Here is a 15,132-nt window from a genome sequence, read left to right on the forward strand (position 1 = left end):
ACTAATATTAAAATCCACAAACACCCTTCCCGCAAATCACGAAAAAAGAAAAGCTACAAACGACGACACGCCCCCTCACGCCGAAACCAGTGAGGGGAGGCGAGTAGAAAATATAAATACGAGTAGAAAAAAATAAATAATAAAAGCCGGAAAAATTCGTTACATGACATCCTGGCAATTTTATCTGCGGCGAAACTACTGTTGAACATTAAAAGACCATTAGCAAAGCTTTGACAAAGCACAACTGAAAATATGAAAAACTATAACTCTGTAGCATGCTATTTTTCTATAACTGGCCTGTATCTTCAATACTATGTCTAGAGAATTGTTAATTTTTATCGCTTCGAATACATTTTTTTAAGCCCTTCTCTCTCTTCGGGTTGCCGAATATAGGCCTCTCCTAATTCTCGCTATTTATCTCTGTTGTTTGTAAGGCGTTTCCACATTGGTCCTGCAGTTCTTTTAATATCGTCGCTCCAGCGCATTTGCGGTCTTTCTCATGGTCTTTTGGCTTCATATGGCCGCCAATTTTCGATTTCTTTATTCCATCGGCCATCCTTAAGACGTTCATTATGTCCAGTCCATTTCAGTTTAGCTGCCTGTTCAACAGCATCTTTTACTTTTGTTCTATTTCGAATGTCTCATTGTCTTCTCTGAGTTTTTCTGATCTTTTCCATGTTTATTTTAGTGAATGTCCAGGTTTGAGTTCCATATGTAAGTACAGGTAGGATACAGGAATTAAACACTTTGGTTCGCAGTCTTTGAGGTATGTTTTTATTTTTTACGTATGAGAGCTTTCGAATACATATGAGTGTTTAAAGGACCCATGTTCTTAAACAAAGATTTTTATGAGTGAATCATTTTATTTTCAATTTTTTTTGAGAGATATTAAAGTTTTGATTAAAGAATTTCTATATTGACTATTATTTAAACTATATAAATGACTGCAATATGTTTTAAGGTATAAGATTTTTAATGACAGTATGTGTCATTATGATTTTTTATTAATAAAAATTTTGAGTATGAATAAACAATGTTTATTATTTATTTTTTTTACAAGTCATGTTTGTTTTTGAAAGTTTAATAAACACTAGCGGACCAACTCGACATCGAGTTTTTTAAATGAAATTTTTATTTTGCGAGAAAAATTAAGAGATCAATACAAACAATATAAGCAAGAATATACATAACATTCATCAATAATAATGCAAGTAAAAAGTGTATTAAATATCACGAAATATTTCGTCGAAAACAATGTTTTTTGTTACAATGTTACCATTTAGCAGTTAGTTTTGCATGCTGATCACGAATCCGGTGTCAGATTTGCTCTATCTTGACGTTTTATGCGCGTTTAGGGTCACTTCCGGTGTCGGATCGCAATCGGAAGTACATATTTAGATTCGTCTCGACGAGACCTTTCGATCCATATATACATTGTGGGGTCTAAAACTTAAAGTAAATTTTAACTTCCGGTCATCTCAAAACCGGAACTGAATTTTTGTACCAAAAGTATATCTTAACAATCTCATACGTAATACTAATAATATTCCGAAAAAATATTTTAATTATCTAATATGGTTTTTGAGTTAAGTGGTGGACAAGAAAAGGGCTTAGTGTTTTAGTATATAAGATTATTTTTTCGTGACGTATTATTTTATTTTTGAGTAGAGACGATATAAATTATTTGAATTTTGTTGTAGAAGATAATAATTCTTCTGAAGTATTTTATTGAATATATAATTTTTATTATATATTTGAAAATTATTATTTAAATTATATTTCTCGTTTAAATTATAATTCTCATTATATTTCTGTATAAAATGTTTTTTTTTTAAATTTTACTTTATAATATAGTTTTTACAAAGTAATTAGTGGTATTCAATATGTAATAGTCATATACTCTTTCTTCTTAAGAGGCAGGCTCAGTTCCAGTTTCTAATCCGGACTCAGCCTCGACTTCTTCTGTAGCATTATTAACTTTGTCGTTATCGTTAAATGACTTTAATTCCGGATCTAACATCTTCATATGGTTGATAATTCCTCTTACATTGGGAGGATTATTTCCAAATTGATCCCTGACATTTTCTAAGTAACTTAAAGTCCACCTGAAATAGAAAACAACTCAATGATAAGAGATTTATCTTAATTAATAGAATATTTATAGCTTTTTTATTTAGTTTAGCTACCGCTTTTACCCAAAAAAAATTTATTTTGATATAATGTTTTATTTTCTTATTTAACGTTTTCCTATGTAATTTAATAAAATTACTACGATTTTTATCGCTTCCTAGATTTTAAACTTTATTTCTATTAATATATTTTGCATTTGTTTTAATCCTTTTAGTCTAAGATCCTACTGGAAGATCACTACGTTCATAACGTAGTTAATCAAACTCACATTTTTCCTCCTCCTCATTCCTTGAGCCCCTGTCAGGGCTTGGTGATACTCTAAATATTATTGGCTTGCGGCCTCCATTGGCTGCGATCCTGTATCATATGGACTGCTCCATGTAAGGATTTTCCCACCAGAGTTTTCATTTGGTCTACCCATCGTGTTGAAGATCTTCCTCTTAGTGTTCGGCCTTCTATTTTTCCTTCTACTACCAATAGTTCTATGGTTCCCGTTCTTCTAGCTATGTGGCCGAAGTAAATTAGGTTTGCTCCTTTTATTTTTTTTAATAACCTATCTTTTATATGAAGCTCTTAGAATAGAATTCTTCTATGGAGCCACATTTCGAAGGCTTGGATCTTATTCCTATCGATTTTTTTTGAGTGACCAAGTTTCAGCTGCGTATGTAGCAATAGGAAAAATTAGGGCATTGACCAACCTGAGCTTAATATTCCTTGTTATTGTTCGGTCTTTCCAAATTTTTATCAGTTTAGCTGTTGCGGCTCGGGCCATTGCTAGTCTACGCTTGATAGGTTACATAGGATGCTTGTTTTGTTTCATCCATTTTCTTTAATGTTTCCTGTTGATTTACTTCCATTTTCTGTGACTGTACTTGCATCATTTGTAAAATCTTCTCTATTCCTGACAATTATTTACTTTCTGTCTCTATCATTGTGGTTTCTAACATATCTTCTTGTTCTACAGTTTCTTCTTGTCTTTGGCTTTCCTTACTTTTATTTCTTGTACTATACATTTTGTGTTTATTTACAAAAAACTTCTTCCTTACCAGATATAAAATTCTTATTTAATGGAATCTACCCTCCGGATGTCAAAACTTTAACAATTTTCTCTATATGTTGCAAATACGCTAAATTTTTCCATGGCACAAAAAATAAATTATCAAGAAATAAATGTTTATAAAATGTTATCAAAATTGTTAAATGTAGTTGTTGTAATTTTTAAATGTCAATAAATATCAAATATCATATGAAAATAATATATCAAAAATTTTAACTCGACCAATAAACTCTTAACCACTATTGAATTTATTTTCCCAATTGTCTTTCTTCTCAAATGAAAATTGTTACTTGTTCTCGCCCCACGTTGGGCGCCAGTTATTATGAATTGCAAACTGTGTCCATTGTTGCTGTTTTTCATACTAACTTTAATTTTACTTAAAGCTTAATTTTGCAAGACAAATAAAAATTGTTTTAATTAATTTATGATCTCAGTGCTAAAGATTTTTTATCTCTAATTACTCTACGTAGGTTCCAAGTAATATTTATGGTGTCCTTTGAGAAGAAAACGAACAAATGGGAAGATAAATGAAATTTAATAAATTTATGATAATAAATTATCGTACCATTTATTAAATTACCAAATCAAATATAAATTTTAATTAAAACATAAACATATACCCTATGCTCTACTACATATGAATAAATCTAAAATTCTTTACTGTTTATACACCAATTATCAATATTAATTTTGATTCGTACATAAAAGAAGAAGATCTCAGAAATTAATTTTATATTTGTTATGAAAACAAACAAACTAAATAAAATGACAAAATTTAGATTGATTATGTCTTCGTTATGAATGTGGTTGGAAATCCTTGTTCTATTTTAAATCAGACGGACCTTTTTCAATTCACACACTCTTTCTAATGGCTCCTTGATTATGTTCTGCCGGCTTGCTGCTGTATCCTTGGATGCTGTGCAAAAACCCCGTTCCCCTGAGCTGTTTGAAAGTCTCTCTGGATAATCTTATACCATAGGACACACTTCCTTACTAATTGAAAGGACTTTCACTCTCTCAATTAGCGTTACACATCTATGCTACATCGGTTTATAATTTTTCAGGCAGTATCTTCTATGTGAACTATTATGCACTTCTTGCGGCACGTTCGACAGACACTTTAAAACAATATGCACAATTATTATTATCATTCACGAATAAACTTTTTTTTGTTACTGCAGGCTATGGCTTGCCAACTTCCAAACCACTCGTTCCACTCTTCAGAACACAATGTCGGTATTATGCCAGCAAAACTCTCTCGGCGTCTCTTAAGTTCCACTCTTTCCCTTTTGACCAATCATCACCTAGCATCATTTACACCACGCCAGTATTTTCAAACAATCACATTTCAACTTATTTAGTAGACAACTTTTTGAACGTCACAAATTAAATCATTAGAAATTTCCAATTCCCATAAACAAATCTCCGTTTTCGTGTACATCCTTATCAAATAAAAGCATCTAAAAATCGATATGGTTTATCTTCCTAAACGCTTCCATATAATCTATAGTCTTGAATGTTGAATGTTTGTATACAAAGATTTCTACTTAGGCATTCAAAGAATTTACCCATAATCTCTCTGCCTTTTGGAATTTTCAACAAAAACCATTACTCATTTTATTTACTGGGTTTTTAACAAGAAAACTTATTCTATTCATATTTTAAAAGGTTGAATTTATTGGTCGATAAAATTAAATCATATTCTGATATTTTAAATATTGTCGACCAAGTCCAAACCACAACAATATATACAACCAAACTTTGAAACCTTTTTTTCTGGAAGCACTTAGTGGTACATATATGTACCTCCACAAAACTAAAAAAACTACCGTAAAAATGACGCCGTGATTACTAATTTTTGATAAATTATATCCCTGTCACTTAGTTATTACAAAAAACACAATGTTTGTTTGTTTGTTTGAAAGTTTCTTTTATTTTGCCCATTATAAGGATATATAAAAAGAGAGTGAACAACGTATCGTATATACAGTGTGTCCGTAAAGTATGGACTACATTAGATAAATGAAAAGCATTTTTAAAAAAATCTCAAACACGTCGATTTTTAAATTTAATGTTCTACATTTTACAATATAATTCCATTATACAAGGTGATACACATTACAGTGATGACGTCATCGTATCTTTTTTAAATGTAACAGCCTGTATTTTAGGACATTTTTAGATCGATAAAAATAAGCTGATTCCAAAAAAGTAATACTGGGGGGTCTAACGGATATAATTTGAAAGATATGCGCTTACAAAATTAATTTTTATTGATTTATAATATTAATAAATTAAAAATAAATTATAATAAATAACTTGAAAGTAATCCAGTAATTAATACATGACTTAATCTTAAATGTTCGAATTGTAGCCCTTGTTGCATTTGACAGTAACCCAAATATTGTACAAATTCTTGTAGAACCTTGTTTATGCTTTCTTGAGAAATATTGTTTCAAGATTAATTGTACTGGGAAATAAATTAACTAAAGTAGGTACGAGATACCTACTTAAAAACTGAAGGTATGCTGGCCCGTATAAATTACCTTCGACATAATAGGATGCAATGATATTATTTCTTACAATGCCATGCCATACGTTTACCTTTTGGGGGTATTGTGTATGATGTTTCCGCATCCAGTTAAACCTTACGAACAGAAGTGTGCGCATCTTCTTCAAAAGCAAGTAGAACATAGAATGTTGTAACATAATTTACAGAGGGACGACCTGATTTGCGTGCATTTTCAACCGTACCAGTTTCTCGAAATTTCTTTTTAATCTTACTTACTGTTGACTGCGTGATGGGTATTTCTGCATATTTATCATTAAATAAATTACACACTTCCATCTGAGTTCGCGATTTGTCTCCATACCCAATCATCATGAGTATTTCAATTCTTTGCTTTAACTCAAATCCATTTCTACTTAAAATTAATTCTAAGCAATAATACAGAACATTTACGAATTAATACAATTATTGTACTACTTAATTTTTATTGAATGTTACTAAAAATAATTACAGTTTACCAAAAACTAGAAGTAGGCTACTTTTTTGCAATTGATAATAAATTGTTTATTTTCTAAGCCCATATCTTTTAAATTATATCCATTAGACCCAAGTATTATTCTTTTTTGAAATCAGCTCATTTTTATCGATCTAAAAATGTCCTAAAATACTTAAAAAAGAGCCGATGACGTCATCACTGTAATGTGTATCACCTTGTATAATGAAATTTTATTGTAAAATGTAGAACATTAAATTTAAAAATCGACGTATTTTAGATTTTTTTAAAAAGGCTTTTCATTTAGGAAATATCGAATTTATTCCATACTTTACGGACACACTGTATAATATTGTACGCTATAAGTGTTTATATATATTTTATATGTAATTATTATTTACATAAATAATTAACAATTATATCTACTCTTCTAGCGTCCTAAGAGGTAAATTATACGAAGCCATGAATGAACTTAACATTCCCCATAAATTAATAAGGCTCGTAAAAACAACTACATATGAGTAAAGTGATCTGCAGAGTGCAAATACAAGGCGATATGTCACAAGCGTTTGAAACATATGCAGGGTTAAGGCAGGGAGACGCGCTGGCGTGCCTTCTCTTTAACATAGCGTTAGAAAAGACTAGAAGAGATGCCGAGTTACACAATAGGGGAACAATCTTTAATAAATCAACGCAGATTATGGCTTACGCTGACGATCTGGATTTGATCGCACGTACTACACGAGGACTTAAAGAGATGACTTCCACCTTCTTGACAGCCGCACAAAATATGGGCCTTAAAATAAACGAGGAAAAAACCAAAATGTTAGCATCTATTCCAAATAACAGAGATAGAGCTAGAAACGCCGAAGAAAACTTCAGTATAGACCAATATAATTTTGAGGTAGTAAATAAGTTTACATATTTGGGTTCTCTCATAACAAACGATAATGACACATCTGAAGAAGTAAAACGGAGAGTACTGCTAGCAAACAAATGTTATTTTGGACTAAGCAAGCAGCTAAAAAACAGAAATTTAAGCCAGAAAACCAAACTAATAATATATAGAACACTCATCCTACCAGTGCTGACATATGGGTCAGAAACATGGACCATCTCCAAAACAGACGCAAATCTTCTGCTCGTCTTCGAAAGGAAGATACTAAGAAGAATAATGGGCGCATTCTTTGAGAATGGTATTTGGAGAAGGCGATATAATTTCGAATTGTACGAGAAGTATAAAAAAATAGTAAATGGTAGAGATGTAATATCCTTCATAAAAATAGGTAGGCTTAGATGGGCTGGACATGTGTCAAGAGCAAATGAAAATTACCCACTCAGACGAACTCTATTATCGGTCCCAGTGGGAAATAGGAGTAGAGGCAGACCACGACTGAGATGCAGGGGCGGTGTGAACGAGGACGCAAAGAAAATCGGCGCGGCAAATTGGCAACGGTTGGCGATGAACAGAAACGACTGGCGAAATAGACTGGGGAAGGTCAAGGCTCAACTAGAGCTGTAGCACCACTGATGATGATAATGATCTACTCTTCTAATTAATGTACATGTGGTTTTACATATAAGTTGTGGTTTCCAGATATTTAGACGATATTATTATTTATACATGATAAAAAAACATACTTGGATGATTGCATTATTCCACTCCATATAATATTTAATCTTGGCAAATACATTTGGTTTAAAATTTCTAAGTATCAGCAAGATCAAGGTGTTGTTAAATGGAAATGTCATATCTATTGTTTCGAAATACAAATATCTTGGCTTCTTGGAAAACTACTTTGAACTTAACGTGTAAATAGAAAAACTTTTACAATATCCACATACATAAAATTTCTATTATTAAAGTACCTTTGATGCTCTTTTGGAATTTCTGCATGACCAGCTGCCAACAGCATGACCGTACTTAATGTTATTGCTAAAAGATCCATAGCATCTTGTGCTGGGTTTGGAGGCTTGGGAAATTCAAAAGAGTTATCGAACAGTACCCACGGGGACGATACCATAGCAGTGGTTACCCGATAATCTCTTGTGGTATATCCTGGACTAACTTTGAAACTAAAATATTAAACAAATAATGACACTGTTGTGTTTCTAATAATTATTATCTTATATGGAAAAATTATTAATTGGAGAATAAGTTTGTTTTATTGTCCACTTTTGCAAGAAATCCGGGAAGAAAGGAAAAAGTACGAAAAGCATATGGAGTAATAATGTTCAAGAATATTTAAAAAGTATCAAAATATGAAGAGTATTGTAACGAAATAGCATACCTCTGATGCATGGTACGTGTCACATTTCTCAGAAGGACGAATCCAGAACATACGATCAATGGCGTTATCTATAGCGCCTGCCTTCGAGAAGCTAGCGATGAGGCTCTCTAGAAATGGACTACTCCAGATCATTCTCGAATAATAGTTTTGGTATTTATATGCAGCGCTGTTATGAGTTAAGTAAGTTTCTAAGATATTATCGTACAGTAAGCTTGAAAATAAATAGATTTACATAAAGTAGAACCGCTGGTTTTATTTAAACACGATACAGTGGTGTTACGGTGTAAGGTAATTTATTTGTTTAAAAATAAATTAAAAAGTGACTTTTGAAAAAGACTTAAGAACTTTTTAAAAGTATTGTTCGACGAGAACATCCGTAGTTCGGTAGTGATTTTTATTAGAAAGAACCTTTGGGAAGTAGGTTTGTACCTTACCAAAGATGCTGCTAGTAAAACTTTCAGTGAAACAGTTGCGTGAGCAACTAGAAGAACGTGATGAAGACTGCAGCGGGTCCAAGAAGATCCGTCAAGAACTACTAAAGGATGTTCTCAACAAAAGTGGAGATGACCCAGAGACATTCCAGTTTCAGTCAGCAAAAGAAGCAGTTTTAACGAAAATAATTGATGAAAAATTTGAAAATGTTTCTAGAAGATTCAACCATAAATTCAAAAATGTTTCTTAAATAATTAAAGAAATATTCAGAAATAATTAACGAAATATGTGAACCAGGACAATGAAAAATTTGAAGAAATTTCTAGAACATTCGATAAGATACAGAAAAATGTCAGCGACGTTTAAGATAAGAACAAACAATTAGAGAGCATAATAATCAATACGAAGGTGCTACCATAAGTTAATGCAGTAGTTTACTTTACATAGTATGTTACCAAACCCTGTTCATTCGACTAGAAAACACTATGGAGATGCCCATCTACAATAAGTCTACAAAGCACAACTAAGAAGTAGAATTCAACGAATAAGTGAAAATTTGCAAGAGTAAAAAGCAGATGTTGGTTATCCAGAGGCACCACACAACATATTGGAAGAAATTGCTGTAGATACCTTCGTCAATAGGTTGAGAGACAATGAACTATAGAAAGCTTTACGACTAGCAAGATTGAAAGTTTTAGATTAAGCGCTCGTCATTGCCTTTGAGCACGAAACAGCTAGTCAAGCTTCACGGAGCTATCGAGTACGAACCTTTGAAGAAGGCGATTAACAAAACGATAAACGACTGGAAGAAACCGTATAGAATATAGTTCGTAACACGATGCCGAAGAGATGCGAGCCCAGATGTTGGAATGGTGGCAAGGTAAGTAACATTCACCGTAAACTACAAGAAAATAATACAAGACTCAGAAAGCTAAAACAGATCAAACACCGGAGCAGAAAAGTTCAGTCAAATGCTAATGCTCTGTAATGCAGTGCAAATTGTAATCGCAGTCGTAAATTAGAGAAACGACTTTTCCCTGTAAGACGAACCACCATCATTAACGATCAATGGCAGCCTCAACAGCTACAAGATGCCCAAGCAGATAATCCATATATAAAAAGAGTATTGGATTGAATGCGACGAGGTGAAAGACCTTCTTGACAAGACCTAAGTGTATGTAGTCCAGAAGTCAAATCCTACTGGAGCCAATGGAATTCCCTCGTACTAAAATATGTTCTTGTATATAGAACCTTGGATAACGATGATGGTACACAATCCAAGCTTCAGTTAATTTTAACTAAAAGTAGAGTATCAGAAGTATTGCGTGAGTTGCATGACGGTGCATAAGGTGGACACTTTTTTATTACGAAGACTTAATATTAACTGTAAAAATGATGTAAAAAGATGATGTCGGAAATGTGAACTGTGTGCAACCAGTAATAGTCCAGTTGGTAAAAAGAGGGCACACATGAAATAGTACAATGTTGGTAGTCCTATGAGAAGGGTGGCAATCGCCATCGCAGGTCCATTTCCAGGAACAAATGATGCAAATAAATATATCCTGGTAGCCATGGATAATGTTATCAATAGCGCCTGCCTTCGAGAAGCTACCGACGAGGCGAATAGAGATGGACTTTTCCAGATGATTCTCGAATAAATCTGTTGGTATTTAGTTAGTTGATAAGATATTATCGTACTGTAAGCTTAAAAATAAATAGATTTACATAAATTATAACGCTGTTTGCTGGTTTTATTTAAACACGCTACAGTATGTACAGAATAGAAGAGAATGGCCAGTATTAATAAACTCGGAAAGAGCTCTATATAGAAAGCTGTGAAAAAGAAATAAAATAATTTCTAATTTTGTAATTTGAAAGATGTAAATATTTTGTATATATAATTATGTAGTTTGTGTTGTGTGTTTTAGGATTGTAACTTTTAAACTCCAAAAACCCCAAAGACTAATTAGCTAAAATAATAAAAATCAAGAAACTGATAAACTGTATACTTATTTTTTTAAATAAAATATAAAAAATATGTAACCTACTTCCTATCCATCTCAGAAAGAGTTGTAAAAATAGCATTAAAACATCCTAGTCTAAAGTAACTGTTAAAAGTAAAGATATGCTACATATTTTACGATGTGTAGACTCTAGGGACAAGACTATGGCGCTGGAATGATCCAGTTCGCCATAGGGCTTTTTTGCAAGTGTTCCTTACCGATAATTTATGGTATTGTTTTGGATGGATTAAAGAGACGATAATTATACACTGGATCCAGACGTGGCTGCTAAAACAATTTCAAGAAGTTGTCAAATCGACGTTTGAAGACAATTGTCTGGAGATAGTAAGGACTTTCAGCAAGAAAGTACCCTGGTGGAATGACAACCTTGCAAATTAAAGAAGTAAAATCTGACAGAAATTTAATTTCGCAAAAAGATCAGGTGAATGGGGCTATCTTAGCTTGCATTGCAAGGAGATATACCAGACAGCAGTAAGCCTCTAAAATACACTAGACCCATGACACTAGACCCACTTCATGACAGCAGACTGGACTAGAGACTATAACTTATAGATCTTGGAAAAACTGACGTGTGGGCAACACAACTGTTACTGGAATAATATAAACTTTCAAGCATATGACACAAGGTATGTTAAAAATAGTAAGCATTAAATTACTAGTTTTGCTATCCATTATACTTCATTCTACCTGTGTAGTACATGTTACACGGTGGTAACATGAAAATAGGCGAGTACGGGCTTCGAACTAACCACTCAGGAAGCCTGGACAAAATCGCAAGTATCTGTTAAGCGGAAACTTAGCCACTGGGGGATGCACCAAGATAAACTTGGAGAAAAAGTGTCAGCAACAAGAGATATCATAATGTCTCATAGTCAAGCTGCCATTATACCAGTGAAATTAGACGTAACCTACCCTGAATTGGTGTGGAAATCTTTGAGGAAATTATGTAATCTAAGCAAGAAAAATTTAGTTTCTCAATTATTGATTCTAGGTCATACCAGAGCTCTAGAGAAAATAAATCATCAAGTTATTAGCCAAAAGAGGTGCAAATCCATCTTATATGAGACATAATTCCTTCTGCGGAATGAGTAGCACCTTAGTGCTGGGAAAGATCGAAAGAAAATTAGTTCACAAAAAATCTAAACATTGGGAAAACTTACAAGGAATGACCAAGAATTTTTGGTTTAAACAAAAACGTTTGTGCTTGAAAACGTCGAAAGAAAATTAGGTAGGCCCTTTAACGGAAGTATAAAGCCAGTGCATATACTAAACCTGGAAGTATTAACTAGCATAGAAACTACACTAAAAGTACTAACGAAATATATAACTAAATAACTACGGGTACCGTCCACATCTTACAGGTATTTTAAAACAAATTAATGCTTACAATTCTTCTACTGGAAATCCACTTTTCGACCTTGTTGATCCTCTGGATCTTATAGATCTAGTAGATCGAAGAGTTCTTCCAGATACTAACGTTCCTTTGGATGTTCTAATCTCCCTTCCTGGTTGAGCAAATTCGGGAAGATCTATTTTAGCTATTCCTCCAGGTCTCGGAATAGCGAAAAATACTTCTGGATGACTTTCATTTAAGTATGCCATTTTTAATATAAAAATTAAACACTAAAGAATTTAACAAATATATGGAATCGTATTAAATATTAAATTTTCTAGTAGTTGTCATTTGTTGACAATCAATAGATAAGCTTTACTACTTCTTTTTCATTTTAGTAATAAAAATTGTAACGTTTCATTTGCAGCCAGTTAATAAGATTTTCGTCCTATTTAAGTTTGGTTTATTTAATTTGTCTTTTCAAACGTTGTGTCTATTTTATAAGTTTAAATAATCTCTCTAGTGACATCTCTGCTTGTGGAGTATTGGGCGCTTGTGTTTTTCTTGTCCAAAAGTGTAAGATGGTTGGTTGGCCGAGTCAGCGCATCTTCTTTTTTATTCACTTCCTCAATAAACTCTATTTTTCACTTCACCCCATCTTATTTTCTTGTTCTCGGTTGTGGTTCTCTAGTCTTCCTGTCTGTCTCCCCTCCCTCACGGGTTACATTTAAGTGCTTTTCTCGATGTTATTTTGATATTTCCTCAAGGTATGATTAATCCTCTTTATAATAATACAAAGAATATTTTCAGGGTCTTTCTTAAAGATTTGTTTACAAAAGTTTATAGTTTTTTAATTATAGTTTCGTTATGGTTCCATGTTTCTGCTCCGCAAAATAGTATACTTTTGATGCAGCTATAATAGGTTTTAATTATTGTTGTTTCCGATATTTCAGTTGCTTGTCCAATTTTCTTTAAAGCATTTAATGCATGTTGTAATGATATATTTGCTTACCTCAGAGTAAGATTATGGGGGTAGAAAATTGGGGACAGAAATTATGGGGGGCGAAGATAGGGCAAGCAAAACAATCGTTACTTCTGCGAACGGCACTCAGAGGTTAACTGGAGAGCTGGGGTCGTGGATAAGTGAATGACAAGGGTGTCGGATTGGAGTAACTACCAGAAAATGAAACAATGGGATACTTACATAAATCTCCTGGATAACTGGGCAAATAAAACAACAAGAAAGGGCTTCTAGCAATTTAGGATAAGGGCGCCACTTTGAAGGATCCTAATCTTGCTGGAGGAAAGAAAGGTTCTTCCTTCCTAAAATAAAGAAACACAAACAGGAGTTAGGAGATTTTTTTAAACTAAAATAAACAAAATGGTTGGAGAAACAAATTAAACGTTTATTTTTGTCTCAAACAAACAGTTATCAAAAATACAGATTGCACAAGAAGCATACTAAATAACATAATAACAAAATTAACAAAAACTTACGTGCTTTTCTGTTTACAAACGAGATTGCTACAACAATTTTCGAAATGGTTCCTAGGTTATTTAATAATATGGCCAAATTAGATTATTAAAAATTAAGGATATCCTTGTTTATGAAAATATCTTAAAATTTAACCTTATATATGAAATATCTTTTCTATATAATAATCAAATTAAAATTGTTTTACAAAAACAGCAGATTTAAGCCAAAATGTCATATGTCAACATAACATTGAAGACAGAATAAATTATGACATTTTGTTGGCCACGCCTCTAAAACAATATAAAACTTTCAATATTACAAATTCTTTTATTTTTATGAAAGCAATTATCAATTATCAAAAATAATGTCTATTTAATTTGGAAAAATTAATATGTTAATTGTTACCTTAATTCACAAACTTTGCCACTTAACTTTGAAAAAACTTGCTACTATCTCTGGGATTGGAGCTGCAAGGACAAAACTCTTAACTGGAACAAAAAGGAAACCATTTCTACACTCAGGAACGAAGATCTGACATAGATGGGGTTGGATCAAGCAGGCAAACGACAACAAAGCTGGTGGGACATCCTATATAATCATTTTTAAAATTTTATCAGTTCCGGTGTACTGCACAAATCTTATAGTTGATACTCTGTTCTAAACTACATTATTGCAAAAGAGTATTATCCAACCTTTCACCGGTCTTAAGACATAACACAAAAAAAATGAATCGACTCCTGATTCAAAATCGCCCAAACATCTTTCTAGTCTGAAATCTCTTGCTTGACTCCTATCTGCGTTACATTTTACAAAATTCAACGCCAAATAATTTCCCTTCACGTCACGCAGCCAGTTTGTGGTCTACGAACTAAACAAACAAAATACCCTTCTTGACCTCGCTCTTAGCAACGGACCGACAAAAAAACATCTTGAAATATCCACTTTCAAATTGGGTAACTGGAAATTTTTTACCTCACAATACATACAGAGAATAGGGGGATTTCAATGTAAACAAAGACAAAAAAAATATTCTCAGCGTTAATACGTCTTTACTACGAGATAAACAACATGCATTTTATTGATTATTTTAAACGTCCTCGCCTCCTAGCCTTAACCGGAATAATCCTCTACATGACAATGTAACAGAGACAAAAACATCTACATTTTGAAACAACTGAATACAAAACTTAAAACAGAATTTATACTATTATATAGATAATAAATATAAAACGCTACAATGTTAAGCCCTAATTATTCTCATCTGTATATCCTTTTTACACTCCCCTAGCTTATCATAATTGATACCAAATATGTGAACTTACCATCTTATTACACAAAAAGGGAGATCCAACAGACTTCGAGAATTACCGACCCATAAGCCTGTTA

The 15,132-nt window shown here is 32.8% G+C and overlaps 1 protein-coding gene across 1 annotated transcript; it reads right to left on the bottom strand.

Annotated features, from left to right (window-relative positions):
• Nucleotides 1–1,725: 1,725 nt before the first annotated feature.
• LOC140433301 (uncharacterized) lies at nucleotides 1,726–12,635 on the bottom strand. The gene is made up of 3 exons (XM_072521332.1): nucleotides 12,324–12,635; nucleotides 8,059–8,265; nucleotides 1,726–2,105 (listed from the first exon to the last, which is right to left on the bottom strand). Exons 1-3 carry the CDS (start codon nucleotides 12,536–12,538, stop codon nucleotides 1,910–1,912), a joined length of 618 nt encoding a protein of 205 aa, XP_072377433.1. The 5' UTR covers nucleotides 12,539–12,635; the 3' UTR covers nucleotides 1,726–1,909.
• Between the last annotated feature and the right edge of the window lie 2,497 nt (nucleotides 12,636–15,132).

This window comes from Diabrotica undecimpunctata, chromosome 2 (genome assembly GCF_040954645.1).
Source record: "Diabrotica undecimpunctata isolate CICGRU chromosome 2, icDiaUnde3, whole genome shotgun sequence".
NCBI classification, from domain to species: domain Eukaryota; kingdom Metazoa; phylum Arthropoda; class Insecta; order Coleoptera; family Chrysomelidae; genus Diabrotica; species Diabrotica undecimpunctata.

What these genes read in the sequence shown, in the direction of transcription:
- LOC140433301 (XM_072521332.1), bottom strand. Translation starts at nt 12,538, where the DNA reads ATGGCATACTTAAATGAAAGTCATCCAGAAGTATTTTTCGCTATTCCG. An exon ending in GGATTTCCAGTAGAAGAATT is followed by an intron (nt 8,266 to 12,323) that starts GTAAGCATTAAT and finishes TTAATATTTTAG; the next exon opens with TTTCAAAGTTAGTCCAGGAT. An exon ending in ATTCCAAAAGAGCATCAAAG is followed by an intron (nt 2,106 to 8,058) that starts GTACTTTAATAA and finishes TTTCTATTTCAG; the next exon opens with GTGGACTTTAAGTTACTTAG.